General features: G+C 41.9%; 1 protein-coding gene across 6 annotated transcripts in view; it reads right to left on the bottom strand.

Moving 5' to 3' along the window:
* FOCAD (focadhesin) overlaps positions 1-17,297 on the bottom strand; it is a 144,100-nt gene that overhangs the window by 17,538 nt on the left and 109,265 nt on the right. For all 6 annotated transcript variants that reach the window (XM_048503710.1, XM_048503713.1, XM_048503711.1 and 3 more), the window contains 8 exons: positions 14,677-14,824; positions 14,379-14,498; positions 12,528-12,650; positions 11,224-11,301; positions 9,585-9,656; positions 7,912-8,014; positions 7,346-7,426; positions 5,725-5,853 (listed from right to left, as the gene is read on the bottom strand). In XM_048503710.1, the coding sequence (XP_048359667.1) occupies positions 5,725-5,853; positions 7,346-7,426; positions 7,912-8,014; positions 9,585-9,656; positions 11,224-11,301; positions 12,528-12,650; positions 14,379-14,498; positions 14,677-14,824 (854 nt within the window). The remainder of the gene's footprint in view (positions 1-5,724; positions 5,854-7,345; positions 7,427-7,911; positions 8,015-9,584; positions 9,657-11,223; positions 11,302-12,527; positions 12,651-14,378; positions 14,499-14,676; positions 14,825-17,297) is intronic.

Below are 17,297 nucleotides of genomic sequence, written 5' to 3'. Positions count from 1 at the left end.
GCAAGTTTTGTAGTGGTGGGGGAATGGAATACCTAACTCAGGGGTCTCCAACCTATGGCCCTCCAGATGTTCATGGACTATGATTCCCATCAGCTATGCCAATTGGCCTTGTTGGCAGGGGATGATGGTAATTGTTGTCCATGGACATCTGGAGGCCCACAGGTTGGAGACCCCTGACCTAACTAATCTTGATGATTGAGAAGAGTTCACATTGACATTTGCAGACCATCGCCACTCAACCAGGAATTTTCTACGAGGCATAGGAATACATATTTCACAAATTAACTCATCAGATCAAATCACCATTATTTGTTAATTTTATTTTAATAGATTTATACCTGCCCCTCCCTGACCAAGGCTGGGTTTGGGGTAGCTAACCATACAAAATGAATAAACAACAATTATTACATTAAAATTCGAATAAACAACAATGGGGCTAAAATTATTACATTAAAATTTTAGTTCCCAGAGTGATCACCCCAGGGGGAGGAACAAAGTAAAACCAGAAATCAAACCATAATCAAGAACAGAATGAAATAATGCCATACATAATATGAAAGATAAAAGTAGGGGAGGCCAGCCATGATGTAACCATAGGTCTGGTTGAGGCTTAAAACCATCTAATGAGCCCTGAAGAACTGACCCATATCCCACAGGGTCCAGGTCTCATTTGACAGAGCTGAAAAGGCTCAGGCCCTGGTTGAGGCCAGCCAGATGTTTCTAATGCCTGGAATCTCTAGTAGATTGTTCCCAGCAGAATGTAACACCCTCTGTGGGTTATATTGGGAAAGATGCAGAGGCATAGCTCCAAGGGGGCCGGGTGTGTGTGATGCACTGGGCGCGCACCCCTGTGGGGGTGTGGCGAGGGCATTCCATGGGCGTGGTGGGGGTGTTCCAGGGTGAACGGGGGCATCCCGGGGTGGGACAGGGGCAGACGACGCACCAGTGCACCAGGCGCTTTTCCCCCTTGCTACACCTCTGGAGAAGTGGGTCTGTAGATATTACGGTCTTAGACCATTTAACACCAAAACCTTGAATCTGATTCGGTATTTAACTAGAAGCCAGTGCAGTTGGTGAAGCACAGGTTGCATATGGTCTCTTAAAGGTGTTCCTGTGAAGGCCCTCACTCTGAGGTTTCTGGAGCAGCTTCAAGGGCAGCCAGAACTTAGATTTTAGAGACATTTGTTAGCCATATACAACATAGGGACAAAGAACAGAGGTAAATCCAGTATAGAACAGTGTGAGTCATATGAACAGAAATGAAGGGAACCTAATCTAAAATGTGCAGTAGAAATTTGGCTACAGTTTCAGTTATTTCAGCTGAATCATTTTTGCATTGGTAGAAAGGTCTGAGAACCCGATCGGGGTTATGAAGTTGGGCCTAAAGCTGTTGTACTTAGGGCAGAAGAGTAAGATGTGTTCAAGGGAGTCAATGTAAAAAGGGAAGAAAGAACACTGTTGATCATGCCGAGGGATGTTTGAGAACCGGCCTTGAAGGAGTGACGATGGAAAAGAATTGCAGCTTGTTCTTGAAAATGCCATCTGAGTTTGTGATTAAAAAATTGGTCCTGATAATGGGCAACACAGAGTATCTGGGGAATAACCCCAAAGTACAAGGGTGAGCAGGAACTCTGAGCCTTTCTCGAAAGGTACAGGACGGTATTCCTGCTCAAATAGTTTATCTTTTAACTGATGAAAAATCTTGTTGGCAGTAAGAATGAGCAAGGAATCCCATGAAAGGCCCAAGCAGGAAATCTTAGCCTCGATTAATAGCCACCAGTCAGAGGTCTGGAGACCAGGCTGTGAGAGTCAGAAAGAAAACAGAGGCGCACCCCAAAATTTGAAAGTTGTGGCCCACACCCTGGTTTCCAGAAGATGATGTCCTGCCTCAAGGCAGAGGACAGCATAGGGGACACAGTGAGGAACTCTAAAGACCTTATATAAGAAGCTAGACTGCAACCGTTAAGTTTGGATTTCCATGTGTGGATCCATATAGGCAGCAGCAGAAGCACATTTGCTACCCTTCAGGGGCTTGTCTCTATGTTTAGCCCAGCCAGGTTTATTTATTTATTTATTTATTTATTTATTAGATTTTTATACCGCCCTATCCCCGAGGGGCTCCGGAAGACAACACCTAAATATCTCCCCCCTCAGGCTAGTTCTCAAATGTGATACAAGTGTAATACTTCCATCAGTCCCAGAGATGGCTGAAGGGCTATTTCCAGGGCAGAGGAGATTGAAATGGTCAGACCATTTGCAAAACAAGGTAGCTCAAATTTTGTCAACTGATGAATTGACAAACTGTCACGTGGCTATACTGAAATGTGGAAATGACATTTTAGAGCAATATGAGGAGATAACAAACCAACTTAAACCTATATTAAGCAATAACAAAGGTCCATTTCCAGTGATTCATTCAAATCATGCCTGGTATGATCGAGAATGCAAATCCTTTAAAAAAAAATCTGCTAAAACAAATGAGGCAAGCAAGATATAGCAAAGAGGAAACTAAGCTAACTCAAGTAAAACAACTCAAAATACAATATAGGGATTTGGCAATAGAAAGAAAGAACTTATGCCGACAACTTTGGGAGAAATTAGATGAGGCGTTAAAGGAAAAATGAGTCCCAATTTTGGGCATTAGTTTCCTTAGGAACAAATAGAACAACCAATCAGTTTGAAGGCCCAAATATCAGAATTACATGGTATGCACATTACTCAGAATTTTTGGTATAACTTACAATCAACATTCCAGTTCTTCAGAAGACATAGTCCATTATGTAATGTAAAATTTAAACTTTACCAGACTGGCCTCCAGTCTCAGAGAAAACAATTAAGAACTTAATTTCATCTTTGGCATCTGGCAAATCACCAGGTGAGATTTAATTCCACCCGGCTTATTTAAATTTTTTTTCCAGTTGATGGTCTCCAGTTTTAGGCAAGGTATTTACTCATATTAACAAATTTGGTATCTTCCCCAAAGGCTGGAAATTAAGTATAGTGATTCCAATCCACAAAAAAGGTGACAAAACCGATCCAAAGAACTATTGACCAGTAAACACTAAAATCTGACCTCGAAATCTGTGGAAATTTTATAGCCAAAAAAATTTAGAAGATTGGGTTATAGACAACCATCTAATATATATCCCATCAAGCAGGTTTTAAAGAGGACAATCTACCATTGACCACTGTCAAAGCCCCCACAATCTAGCATTTTCAGGAATAGAAAGCCTACTAGAGCCTTATATGTGGCTTTTGTTGATCTATTACAGCTTTCGATTCAATTGACAGAAACAGACTCTGGTCAAAACTAGAAATTAAAATCGATCAAGTTTGTTATTCCTTCTTAAATTGAACTACATACAGACACCCAGGCTAGGATTAGAGTTGGTATGATGGGCTCCCTAACAAACAAAATATCAATTAATGGTGTAAAAAACAGGCTGTGTCTAGCTCCACTACTTTTTAAATCTCTATATAAACGATATAATTACAAGGTTATCAGGACAGAATACATAGCCCCTCTATTAACCAACAGAAAATTTCCATCCTGTTAATGCATGAGCGACATGGTCTAATTTTCAAACCCGATTGGGATTAAAGACTGCTCAATAGTTTGGGTGAGAATATTGCAAGGAGGAAGCACTCTCCATCAATTATATCAAAACAAAGGCTATGGTATTTAGGAAAAACCGAAAAAAACCTCCTGGGCCCGATACAAGGAATTCCTATGAGAGCAATGCAGCTCATTAAATATCGAGATTAACTTTAGTGAGACCTTAAATTGGAAAGTACAGCAGGAACTTTAAAGAATCTCAGCTATAAAATAATAGGGGCAATCATGAGATTCTACTACTCAAAAGGTGGTTGTCTTGTAGATCCAGCTGTAAAGAGCTGTTTGAGAAAATGAAGTCATCTCACATATACTATATGGAATAGAAGTTTGGAGGGCTGGAATGACCTTATACTCAAGACACTGGAATCCATTCAGAACTTTTTTTAAGGCCAGTTCACAATTCTGCAAAGGGCACCGGCTGCACTAATATGAAAGGGGCAGAGTTAGGTTTACCATCGAATTGAATCAAGGGCCCCTCTTGCAATCTTGAAGGCCTGGAGAAAAACAGCTCAGATAATAAGGAAACCTTTGGTCATCAGTCTGTTACGCTCCTGATGACCAAAAATAAAAACCCGCTCTACCTTTTTTTTGAAAAATTAGATCTTCGGTACACTATTCCAGATGATCTATTAAGAGTTTCAACATCCAATGAACTCCGAGGAGACTGGGTGTGCAGAGAAGATGCCAGAATAAACAGGCAATTAATAGTTCAGACAAAAACATCCATGGTACAAACTATTTAAAAGAGATCATATTAGAGCTACATATCTGACCACTACACTAACAAGAAATCTAAGAATGGCTTATGCTTCTATTAGATTTCAAGCAGTATAACTTCAGCAGTGCTTGAGTGGCTTGAGCTACTGCCGGAATACCATTTTCCCAAGCGGCTTTTGTATCTGCCAGCGGCACTAAGGAGCCTGAGTTCTCTTCATATACTCTCCTGTCCTTTATATTCTGAAATAAGGAAAAGGTTTTGGAACCAATACTACCCTAGGACAACTTTTTGTCCGATGTTGAAACTGATTTTTCTTATTATGGGATATTGATTCCTATGTTTCTTATAAAGATGGCTCTCTTTGCCCTGGCGTGAAACTACTTGAGCAAAGTATTTAAAGCTGTTTGAACTAATGTTGTAAAGTACTGGAGACCTTAGTTAGCTGAAGAAGCTGCAAAAAACATCCTGACGTGTGGATGGGGCATTTTAATTTAGAGATTGCGAACACTAATAATTTATATTTTAATGTAAAACTAAATTATTGTTTTAATTTAAATTATTGTTTTAACTAAGTTACTGTTTTAACTGCATGTATTTTTGTATTGTTATAGCCAATGGCTCAAACAATAAATACTTGACTTGACTTGACCTAAATATCTGAAGGACCTGACTTGCTCAGTATCTGAGCCCTAAATAGACCAGGACATAGGGCTACAAGTGTTTGAGAAAACCAGGACCTTGGATTTTGTTGGACTGATTGAAAGCTGATTAGAAGTGCAGTAGTTGTTACATTTGAGGAGTAAATTCTTGAGGCTGACCCTTCATGGGCAGCCCTGGGTAGAGAGAGTTACAGTAGTATAGTCTGGAGTCAACCATCATATGGATCACAGTGGCTAGATCAGGGCACGACAGGCACCACCTGCCGAACCTGGTGAAGATTAAAAATTGCTACTCTAGGCAGTATGTGACCTTTAAGAAGAAGAAGAAGAAAAGTTTGGATTTATATCCCCCCTTTCTTTCCTATAGGAGACTCAAAGGAGCTTACAATCTCCTTGCCCTTCACCCCTCACAACAAACACCCTGTGAGGTAGGTGGGGTTGAGAGAGCTCTGGAAAGCTGTGACTAGCCCAAGGTCACCCAGCTGGCGTGTGTGGGAGTGCATAGGCTAATCTGAATTCCCCAGATAAGCCTCCACAACTCAAGCGGCAGAGCTGGGAATCAAACCCAGTTCCTCCAGATCAGAGTGCACCTGCTCTTAGCCCCTATGCCACTGCTGCTACATTAAGATTATGTAAAAGAATCATTACCACACAGAATTCTACAAAAAGACCTGGTCTAACAAAGTAGCATTGATATAGTGCAATAGATTTTTTAAAAAATAAAAACTTACCAAAATTCAGTCGCATTAGAGGGGACAGAACTGAGGCCCAGTTGACTGGTGGATACTGATAGCTTTCTCCAGTTAATGCAATAGGTGCCAAGACTACCTTTACCAAATGGGGACGAACTAATTCAGGGCCTAAAACAAAATAAAGAATTGCAACTTCAGTGTCATTACTAGAAGCCTCAAAAGAACTGCAAGCAGTTCTTGGTGGCATTTTTCTCAGTACTAACATTTCAAAATAATGCATTGGTCATAGAAGCAATAGAAGGTTTGCAAGAACACCTTTTTTTAAAAATCTTTTCCTAGTAAATAAATCATATCTCCCATGACCTTCTCACTTCCTAACGTAAATAATGTTAAAGCAAAGCAAATGTTTAGAATAGGATAAGTGAATTAACACATATTCATTCCATAGAGGTTGCCTTGTTAAGTCTGTTGCAGCAAAAATACAGCAGAGTACAGTTGGAAATGTTATCCTAACAGACAGTAAAACAGAACACTGGCGGCCCAATCCAGAGCCCAGGGGTGGCCAGTGATAGCATGGCTACAGTGCCACCTTGCCACCTCCAGTGGACTTTTCAGCAGTACAGGGAGGCAAAAAACAAAAAAAGCCATCAAAACCCCTCCACTGGGCTCAATGGGCTTAAGCCACCCAAAAGGATAGCTTAAACCCATGATCTGGGCACCAGCATCCCAAGAGGCAATGCCAGTGTGGAAGCTGACTATGTTGGCTCCACCCCTGGCCTTGCCTCTGGAATATCCCCACTACACTGGTCGAGACAGGGAGGCACAGAAGTACTGATGTGCTACACTGCGTCCCATCAGGGCATCCTGGGAGGTTACAGTGGCCACCTGCTAGCAGATTTGCCTTTCCACCACAGGGAGGGCAAATCCACTGGCATAGGGCTCTGCCACCTCCACAACTGCCTTCAGCCCCCCTCCCCTCCACTCTAGACTGAGTTGATAATCAAAGTGATTTTTTTTGTAATTTTTTACAGTAATCCAAAGAACACTCGTCCCCCAAGGGAAAAAACATTACTGAATAATCACCCAAGAAAAAAGTAACACTAGTAGCAAAGTCAAAAAGTACTGATTTGATGTATATGCAAAAAAAAAATTGAAGATCAATTTTTCATTTACTGCTAAAAGTGGCTGATTATGCACAAGGAATCCGCTGCCCGATGGGGACAAAGGTCTGTCACAGCAAGATTTCTTGTATGGATGTATTTCCACAAGGCCTGCTTTCACTTTCCAGTCTCACTGTGGCAAGTGAGGCCACTTGAAGCACAAATTTAATTTTGCTTCGCCATCAGAGCAGGGAGATTTTCCAGTAAGCAGAGGTTTGCTAAAATAATATATACAGTATTTGCTAAGATAATATATAATTCTACCCATAAAAGAATATAAAATGCTAAATAAATATAGTTTATGGTGGGGGTGGCCATGGCTTGCAAATGCATTTATGTAACTTTACATTACCAGCACATTATTGGCAAGTTACTGGCAGAAGCATTAAAGAATGACAAACAAAACTGCTATGGTTTCAGTGATGGCATGACCTGACCATGAATCTCACCATTAATTCTCGAAAAAAATAATTAAAAAATTGTCATAGTTATTGTTTTACCTTTCTTTCCACCATCAACAACAAAGTCAATAGCTGCCCTAAGAAAGCTCTTCTCAGGCAAGTAGCTAAAATCTGGAGGAACTGTGAAGATAAAAAGATATTGAACATCAGGAAAATAATCTGTCTCATGCCATTTGGGAAATTTTGGGAAAAATGTCTCATGCCATTGGTGATGGCCTCACTGGACAGCAGCTCGTTTTTCATGTATGTACAATGTCTTATCCCTGCCATTACAAGTTTCCACAATTTAACCAAGACTGTCTGCTTACGAAAGCTTTTGAGCTGCATTATCAAACTCTCACCCCAGTTTTTAAAGCCTTGCTGGCTGCTTTTAATAATCCTGTTCTTCTGTGACTGTAACATTTTAATTCATTCAGTTAAATATGTTTATTGTTTACTTTTGAATGCTAATAGCGTGTAAGGTCCTGAATGAACCTTTTTTTGTAGGGATCCAGTGAGTTAGCAGACTAAGAAATTACATTTATATATAGTTTTGAATCACAGAAGAGCAGTCACAGTCAGGTTAATCTACAGAGACTTGAAATACACAGTGAAAGCTGGCTCACCAGAGGCTCGGCTGTGAGTTGCAGACACACTGGAGAGATGCAGGTGACCCAAAAGCCATGCTGCATTTGTCTGAAGGCCGATCACTCCAGAAAAGCTGATAATCTGCAGAGACAACCATCAGAGACAAACATCAGTCTGTGCCAGCATCATTGAACACAGTATCAGAAAGAAGAGTGCTACACAATTCAGTTGCATCGTCTAAAACAGGGGTAGGGAACCTGCGGCTCTCCAGATGTTCAGGAACTACAATTCCCATCAGCCCTTACCAGCATGGCCAATTGGCCATGCTGACAAAGGCTGATGGGAATTGTAGTTCCTGAACATCTGGAGAGCAGCAGGTTCCCTACCCCTGGTCTAAAACCAATCAGGGCATCCAAAACAGAGACATCTACATTGCCTATTGGATGATGAAACTTCTGCATTCTGAGCACACAAAGGATTTGCTTGGTCATGGCACCGAATGTTGGAACTTCCTGCCAGGGAAATTCATCTTCCTCCTTCCATCAGTGTCTTCCACCAGTGGGTGAAGACTTTTTTGTTTCACTTAGCATGCCCCTTGTAATGGTTACTGGCCCTCTTCCCTGATTCTGGTGTTGTCTGTTTATGTTTTTTTTTTAATTATAATGTTAAACTTTGTTTTTAATGGTTCACATGTTTTAATGGAAAAATGTCGCCCCCCCCCCCCCTCCCCTTGTCTCCATCCATGTTTGTGGCTGTTAGGCAGTTACTTCTTTCAGCAGAATGAGATGGATTGCTGTCTGGTCACAGCAAGCAGCCCTCAGGAGGCTAAGGAAGGAATTGAAGCAGCAAGCAGCCTCTCTTGAGGCTGCTCTCTTAGCTTGTTTTGGAGAAGAAGAGATTGAGGTGGGGACACAACTGCTCTCTTGAATTATTTTAAAGCCTGTCACTTGATGGAATGCAGGAAGCTATTCCTGTTGGCAGCAGAGGATAGGACTCATAATAATGGGGGGAAATTACAGGTGGAAAGGTTCTGGCTGGACATTAGAAAAAAATTCTTATAGTAAAGAGCAGTTCAGAAGTGAGATCAGCTGCTTAGGAAGGTGGTGAGCACACCCTCACTGGTAGCCTTTCAGCAGTGGCTGTACAAACCCTTGTCAGGGATACTGTAGGCTGACCCTGCATTGAGCAGGAGGTTGGACTAAATTGCCTGTATGCAGAGGTGTAGCTGGGCCAGAGTGCGCCCGGTGCACACTCTGTGTTTTCCGCCGCCCTCCCTCCGCGGCGCCCTCCCCCCCCACCTGCCACCCCCACTTACCTTAGTGCAGGCTGGAGAAGCGGCCTGTTCCCTTCAGGCTGAAAATGGCTTGGTGGGAACTACACTTTCCATGAGACCCTGGGGCTTGCAAGGTCTCCTGAGAAGTGTCGTTCCCACCAGGCCATTTTCACCCAGAAGGGAACAGGCCGCTTCTCCAGCCTGCACTGTTTCACAAAGGTAAGTGTGTGGGGGGGGGAGGCCCCATGGGGGGATTTTCCGCTCCTCCAGGCACGCACCCGATGCAACGCGCACCCCCTGGCCCCCTGGTAGCTCTGTCTCTGCCTGTATGGTCCTTTCCAACTCTATGATTGTTTTCCTTCATTGCATTAGAATAGCCCCTATTATGTCACCATGGGATTTCACAGCAGTATGAAAAAGTAAACTGAAGCTTCTAACCTGACTCAGGGTTCTAATGACTTCGTTAAGTTTGCTTTGAAACTGTGAAGACTGGATAGCCTCAGATTTCAGCTGTCAAAGAAAGGGAGAAAAATAACCAAATGATGAGCAACTGAAGGCAAAGCTAAAAAGTGAAGAGCTCAAGTAGTCCAAAAGACAGGCAGCCAGAGCTGCAGAATTCATTTGGAGATTTATCATACTCACATGAAGGTAAGAATTACCGTTTTATATTCTTGGAAACATGACAGAAATAGCATTTTAGTATCATGGTGTGTTATAAGCTGTTGATTTTTCCATAATAAAAACACGACTCCTGCTTGGAAAATTCTCCAAGCAGTGATTTTTAGTACTACTTTACAAGAAAAGTTATCCCTAAGTCATGTCTCTGCCCAATAAAATGGCAAGTCTGCAGACTCATTCATTTTCCTTTGTGGAAGCTCAGCCAACCCTTGCAAGCCAGTTTTTGACTCCTGGCGCAGGAACCCAAACAGCCCAAGTAAACTACTTCATGATCTGTATGATCATGATCTACTTCAGTTCTGTATATCCCCTCCTCTTTTCCCTTTCTACTATATAAGCTACCCAGTAAAATCCTACTATCTGGTATTTATTTAGACCATGGACATCGATGATCCTGCTGTTACTAAATGAGCAACATATGTATACTTCCTCATCCACTTCAATAGGACTCAGGTCTAAGCTCACAGTGGAATGAATACTGTGTGCTCAGAGGTCTGGGATCAAAATGAAAAGTGATGGAGCTCCACAGCATACTTAGAAATCAGAGGCTACTGTGGACCAAGGTTACAGGCAACCAGACAGAGCAAAGCATTAGTACATTTCAGCACAAAATACCACATTTGCCCATCAAGATCAGGACCAGAGTCTGGCATTGGTCTAGTACAGTGGCTCCCAACCTGGGATACATGTACCCCAAGCAGTATGCACCAGACCATTTAGGAATATGTGAAAAAAATTATGTAATGGGTTTGCTAATGTGGGGGTATAATTTTAGGAAAATGAGTTGCCAAGTAGTACACAAGCGGGAAAAAAGTTTGGGAACCACTAGTCTAGTAGGTTAACCCCCTACTGAGCAACATTGACCTCGGATAATAATGGAAAGTGTGGGGATAAGCAGATGAGACAAAGAAGGGGGAATTATCCTTTTCTGCATGGAGAATTGTCTGGGGAGGTCTAGTTCGGTTGGCACCCCATCTTTGACTTGTCGGCATATCATCTTTGGCTTGTTGGCACACCATTGTTGGCATGTGGGGAGGGGGTGTCTAAGGAAAGATGCTTGGCCAAGGGGCCAGTTAAGTAATCCAGCAGGAATTTCAGGCAATAATGCCCAAGATGAAGCAAGGCTGGGCTTAATCGGATCCCAGGGCACACAGATAGGAGGCAAGACAGTAAGCAAGGACACAGGCATCTTCTGAGTGGCATGTGCAAGTTGGCAGTATTCAGGATGGCATGTGCTGATCATGTGCAAAGTGATTTTGTACATTGGCAGTGGGTAATTTGGCATCAGAAAGGGGTCTCAGTTATAGGAGTGAAGCACAATAGTAGAGGAAGAAGAAAGTCTGAATGAGTTAGAATCATTACCTCTGATGGTTGGAATACAGACTGTAAGATGGATTACCTGTATCATGGCTCCTTCAGAACCCACCACAGACACCAGACCATTGACTGCTGCAAGCCGTTGCATTGTCGGGGATCCCTGAAACCGAAGCAAAGCTTGCATGTCACAGGTCATCATGTCAGGTAAAATAGTGAACAGCAGACAACAAGGGAGAGATAGGTCAGAAGAATCTTCACCCAACCAAATTTATGATAGATGTCCTTAGACTGGAAGTACACTTTCTACCGAAGCACCTATGCGTACTTTAGTTTTCCTCTATGAACCGTTAACCTCAGAAATGAATATTCTGAATAAAATCCAGAACTTTTACTTGCTGAAATTAAAATAGTCCCTGACGGCAGCTAAAAGGAATCTGCGTAGGCTGAACTAGGTAGATCAGGTGAATGGTATTTGTAGCACTACTGCTTTGGAGGGACGGCCCCAACCACGACTGAATGAGGGAAAAAACTCCCAGAATTTTCTTGCTGTAAAACAAGGTCACATTCTTCAAATAGAAACTATTGTGCTGTCAAATCACAACTGACTTGTGGCAACCTCATAGGGTATTCAAGGCAAGAGACATTCAGAAATGGTTTGCCATTGCCTGCCTCTGTGTTACAAATCTGATGTTCCTTGGAGGTTTCCCATCCAAATATTAGTCAGGGTTAGGGTCTAGAGCAGGGGTAGGGAACCTGCGGCTCTCCAGATGTTCAGGAACTACAATTCCCATCAGCCTCTGTCAGCATGGCCAATTGGCCATGCTGGTAGGGGCTGATGGGAACTGTAGTTCCTGAACATCTGGAGAGCCGCAGGTTCCCTACCCCTGGTCTAGAGTGTGTGAGCGGCCCAAGGTCACCTACAAGCTTCCATGGCATGAGTGGGGATTCATACCTGGCCTTCCCAGGTCCTTGTCTGGCACCTTAACCACTCTATCATGCTGGCTCTCTCACTTGATTTAAAGACTGGTTTAAAAACACACAAGGATTATTTCTAAAGTATTTGTTTCTTAGAGATTACTATCACTCCACCAGTGCCAGACTAGGCTAGAGTTTCTGACTAGCACCTGGAACACCCAGGGTCAAACCCCCACTCTGCCATGGAAGCTTGCTGGGTGACCTAGGCCAGACACATTCTTATCCTAACCTGCCTCACAGGGTTGCTGTGAGGATAAAACGGAGGCAAGGAGAGTAATGTGGCTCCTCCACTAGGGAGAAATATGGGGTATAAATGTAGACTAAAATACAATAAATGTCATGTGGTTATAAAAAACCCAAAAGCCCATCCACACATACCATTTGTGGATTTACCTCAGCAAGTACATTTACCTCAGCAAGTACAATTTTCATCCAGGCAGGAAGGAGATGGTTGCTGAGGTCTTCTGCTTTTCCATGCCCACAAACAGACAGTCCATGAACAATGCTGCCTAATGCTAGAGCAAATCCTGAAGTCTGACAGGAAAACAAAAAGTAGCTATTTTAAAAAGCAATTTGTAATAAAATGCACAGATTTACATGTATTTGCATTCTGAACTTTTCAGATGTTGTACTTCTTCTTTAAGTTCTTTTTTAAAGACCTAAAAGTTGCCCTGTTCTTTTAGCCATGTGAAAAAAGCCCACTTTCATTGACTACTAATACACTGCTGAGCTGCTGCTACAAAAACAAAGGACTGTTTTGGTTTAAATGCCACAGGAAAGAACTATGGCGCTGCTGCAGAAAACTGTAGTCATGATGAGATCTCTCTAATCTACTGCCACATTATCTGCTGCCCTCGTAGATATGTGCTGACTGGTCTCTGTGAGCTGCTTAAAGAATACTTCTTGGCTGCTATGGAAGACAAGATATTGAATGAGACAGACCAGGAAAGGAAAGGTCAATGTGGAAATGCCACTTCTGGCGTTCTTAATAAGGTCTCATTCTACTCCAAGGCCACCTTCTCTATAGAGAATGGAGGAAGCCATGTTCTACAATTGTAAGGGAGCTACAATGAAATGCTTACCCTTTATGCCTATTAAAGGTTAATAAAGATAAAGATAAAGAAATGCTTACCCAGGAAGAAGAGGCATCCATGTATTTTAGAATGATATGAACAGCCCCTCAGACATTAAATTAGACTGTATATTTTGTCCCTTTCTGGACCGGTTGATTTCCTGGGATGTGCCTCAGGACATTGTAAAAACAGCTCCTTCAGGAACTGTTAAAAACAAGTAGAGCTCCCAACCAGTTCTTTCATTAGTTTGATTCTAGGTCAGTTCTATAAACCTTATCAAAATTTCCTTGCGGCGTAAGGAACACTGTTCTCTTTAAGTTTGTTCATTTGGGATGCTCCACTGAAGCTCCTACCTTGAAATGACAGAATTGCAAGAAGAGGTAATTGCCCTTCCAGGTAAGGATCTTCACAGGAATGCTTGTTCACCTGCCTCTGTTTCCCCACTCTAACCCTCTGCAGTTCTTTACTTGCATGCACCACCAGTGCATAACAATGCACAGGAAGCAATGACTTACAAGCATGCTAAGGTGAGATTAAATGAAATGAAGGCAGTCTGTTATGCTGCAACTAAGTTTTATTCAATATTTCCTATTCCCTTAAATGAGTCTGCCCTTCCTCCCTTGCTGTTCCCTTGCACAGCCCTTTCAGAATACCTATAGAGTCATCCATATCAATATTCTTCCAAACTCCTTCTCAAAACATTCACTTTTGTTGAAGCCCTTCACTTATGCAGTCACTCCTCACCCCACCTGAAGGTATATGCAACTGCATTTGTACCTGTTTAATCTCATGACATCTTTCTTTCCTCCCCACACCACTGTCACCCCCAGAACTGAAACTCAACTGAAAGCCCCTCAGACCAGGGGAGTGCTGGGAAGAGCTCCTTTTTTGATACACTGTTAAGCCCTAGGTACGTTAGATGCACTATGGTAATTATTTAAGAGACTAACTGCGCACTATAAGGCAGAGTCCTACCATTCTAAGCTCACTGGCTTCCATGGCTTTGGATGGGTGTAACTCTGCTTGAGACTGTTCTGTAAGTAGCTTAACCAGGACTGTTGAAATGCGATGTGGAAAAGGTAATCACAGCATTAAGATGCAAAATATTAGGATAAGCCAGTACAGCACATTCCTTTTTAGGAATTGTCTGCAGGTAGATATAAAAGAGATCACAAGCTTTCAATACAACCTGCTGGTTAGTTTCTGCTAATTTCTGCAACTTGTTCATGATTTCCTCAGCTTCTGCACCTTCAATGATCCCAACGCTGAAAGCAGAGACGCAAACGCAGGCAACCGAATAAGCAAGAATCTGTACAAAGGAAAGAGTGACATAGAAATAAATAAAGCATCAGTGAGATTTTTAAAATGTGTTTCACATGCGTGTGTTTGTGAGTGCATGCACTCATGTACCTTTGGAAGCCAAAATCTATATTAGAGAAAAGAATGGAAAATCATGTGTAGGAGAACTATAAAGAATATTATTTTACCTCCTGGAATGTCCTGCTTTGATATTCTGCATCATCCAAATACTGACAAAGTTTACGCAGTGAAACAGAGACACGATCTCGAGCATCAGTTTGACTGTTGTGACTCATGAGTGACAGAACGAGACCTACGCCCAAGATGCATCCAGTGCTTAAAAGGTAAGAAAACAGAGGAACTGAGTGAGACAGGAGAACATCTGAGCCATATTTTGGTCACAAGCACAGCAAACCCAATGCAGGCACATTCTGCCACATAACACTTGTTTCTTCACCCATTAGGTGAAGAGTTAATGTTGCTGCATCTAAGGGTCAGTTAACTTGTATGTGCCTTATTTGATTGCTCCTTAAGGGATCTGAACCTGAATGGACGAACTGGCTTAACTGAAAAATATTATGTTTGAGCCAAATTTGAGTAATGGGAAAGTTTTCTACGACCACCGACAACACCACAGTCTAACATGCCAGTCACCACACAGCAGCAACCAGGGAGTGGCCTTTCATGTGGAAAACAGCCCTGAGTTTTGATTCTTTACATTACTGCTGCAGTGGGAGCTACCGTCAAGTGGCCCTTGCAAACTGCAATGCTAGTACAGTCACTCAACAGGATGCCACATAGGACAGGAAAATTATGTGGTTACTTCCCATGCAATATGGCTGGCCTACATGAAATGATAAAACTGTGCCTTGGTAGGCAGGACTTTTGTGTCATGGATAGGGTTGGCAGCTCTGGGCTGGGCAATATTTGAAGATTTTGGGGGTGGAGCATGGGGAATGAGAGGTCTGGGAAGGGACCCCTTTGGCTAAAAAACAAAGATGTAAACATAGCTATATGCTGCCTAGGGACAGCCCACAATCTTTATTCAAAGATCTTGAAGACTGTATAAGCGCTGTATATGGACAAAACACATACAACCTTTTGGCAGTTTGTACTTTGTATAAGCAAAATATATAGACAAACACACACAACCTTTTAACAGGTATGAGAATTTCCTGCTTATTAATAAATTCCATTTATTTTCAATTTGTCTATGTCACAGTATTAACAACCAAGTGGAACTCCAGAAAAAATGAGAACCCACATAACCATTCATATACACCGGCAAAAGCATTAAGAGTTCTTTCCCACTAGATGGCAGCGGTATGTCAAACATGATTCTTGACAATGGCCATCACAGCCTACACAGTAAGATTACGACACACCTTCCTAAGCTATATAGGTGGCACAAAAAATCGGACACTGATGATATAGACATCCCCCCCGCCGTTAAAAAAAACTTTTTCCAAGGATTATGACAGTCATTCTTTTAAAGAAAGTGTTTAGTCTGTTTCTCATCCCTGGTTTTAAAATTAAACTATTCATTTTCTGGCACTTGAAGACTGTTCTTTCCAAATGGTGCATTCAGGTTGCCAGAAGATCAGGCAATCCATACTTGGAACTCAATAGCTGACATCAATGCATATGTTACAGTAATTATCTGAAATCTGGTATTTGGTGAATATTCAAGAGGTAAGAGATACATCACCTAAACGTGATTATCAGTGCTCACCGTTCGAAGTCAAAAAAGGAGGGGAATATATGAGCATTTTCACAAATTCATTAAATTCATCTGAAATTTGAGGACCAACAATTATGTCACTGAGTATGAATGAGAGTTGTTATACAGCTCAGACGTGAGAGTGCTGATCTTACCGCAAAAATATTGGAAGACAGTTAATGAAATATCAATATTTACAGAGAAATAGCGGGACAACCAGGAAATCAATGGCCGATTACAATGCCACCTTTCACCCTTCAATCATTATTCAAGCTGGAATGATTAAGGATATAGAAGAAAAAGCTTTGCCAAGGAAGGATTGTGTGCCTTCTGCAAAAGAAATTCCTGTCCGACCATCCCATCAGAATATGAGAGTGTCAGCAATCATGCAGATAGGGGTGGAAACAGTCAGCTTTTCAAAGTCCCTCAGCAAAGCTGATAAGCAGATTTAGCAGCCATTCCTTCAGAGAAGAATGGTCCTTTAACAGATCTGTAATTCATTAAATGACATGAGGAAGGCTGCAGGAGAACACTTTTCTCTAAGTAGGGAAGTAAGCAGTTGGGGTCATAGATTCGAACTGGGATAAGTGCTATCTTACTTGTTCATAAATTACTGGGAGTCAGACATTAACAGAGGAGAGCCAAGTCTGCAGATGACATCCAATTACTCAAGACAGTGAAAGCCCAACTAGACTGCAAAGAACTCTGAAAGGATAGCTCCAAACTAGAAGAACAGGCAGTAAAATGGAAAATGAGATTCAGTATATGGGCATAGTGATGATTTGGAGCCAGAAAATGAAAAGCTCCATTTCACATATTCATTGATAGGAACTGAACTAACCAGGACCAAGATCTTGGACAGTTCAATGAAAACTTTGATTTATTAGATACCAGTGATTTAAAAAGACAAATTTCATTCTAGTGATTATGATGAACGGGACTGAAAATGAAATGGCAATTATCATAATGCCATTGTATTTCAATTATACTCCTGTGAACAGATCTGGTCAGCCCATTGCAACAGATATACTGTCAAAACAGAAATGGAACAGACCAGGGCAAGAAAATGCCTGGTGAAGTCATTCTCAG

The sequence above is a fragment of the Sphaerodactylus townsendi genome, linkage group LG07 (assembly GCF_021028975.2).
Source record: "Sphaerodactylus townsendi isolate TG3544 linkage group LG07, MPM_Stown_v2.3, whole genome shotgun sequence".
NCBI lineage: Eukaryota > Metazoa > Chordata > Lepidosauria > Squamata > Sphaerodactylidae > Sphaerodactylus > Sphaerodactylus townsendi.
The sequence above is the reverse complement of the archived record's forward strand: the minus strand, read 5'-3'. Positions and strand labels throughout refer to the sequence as shown.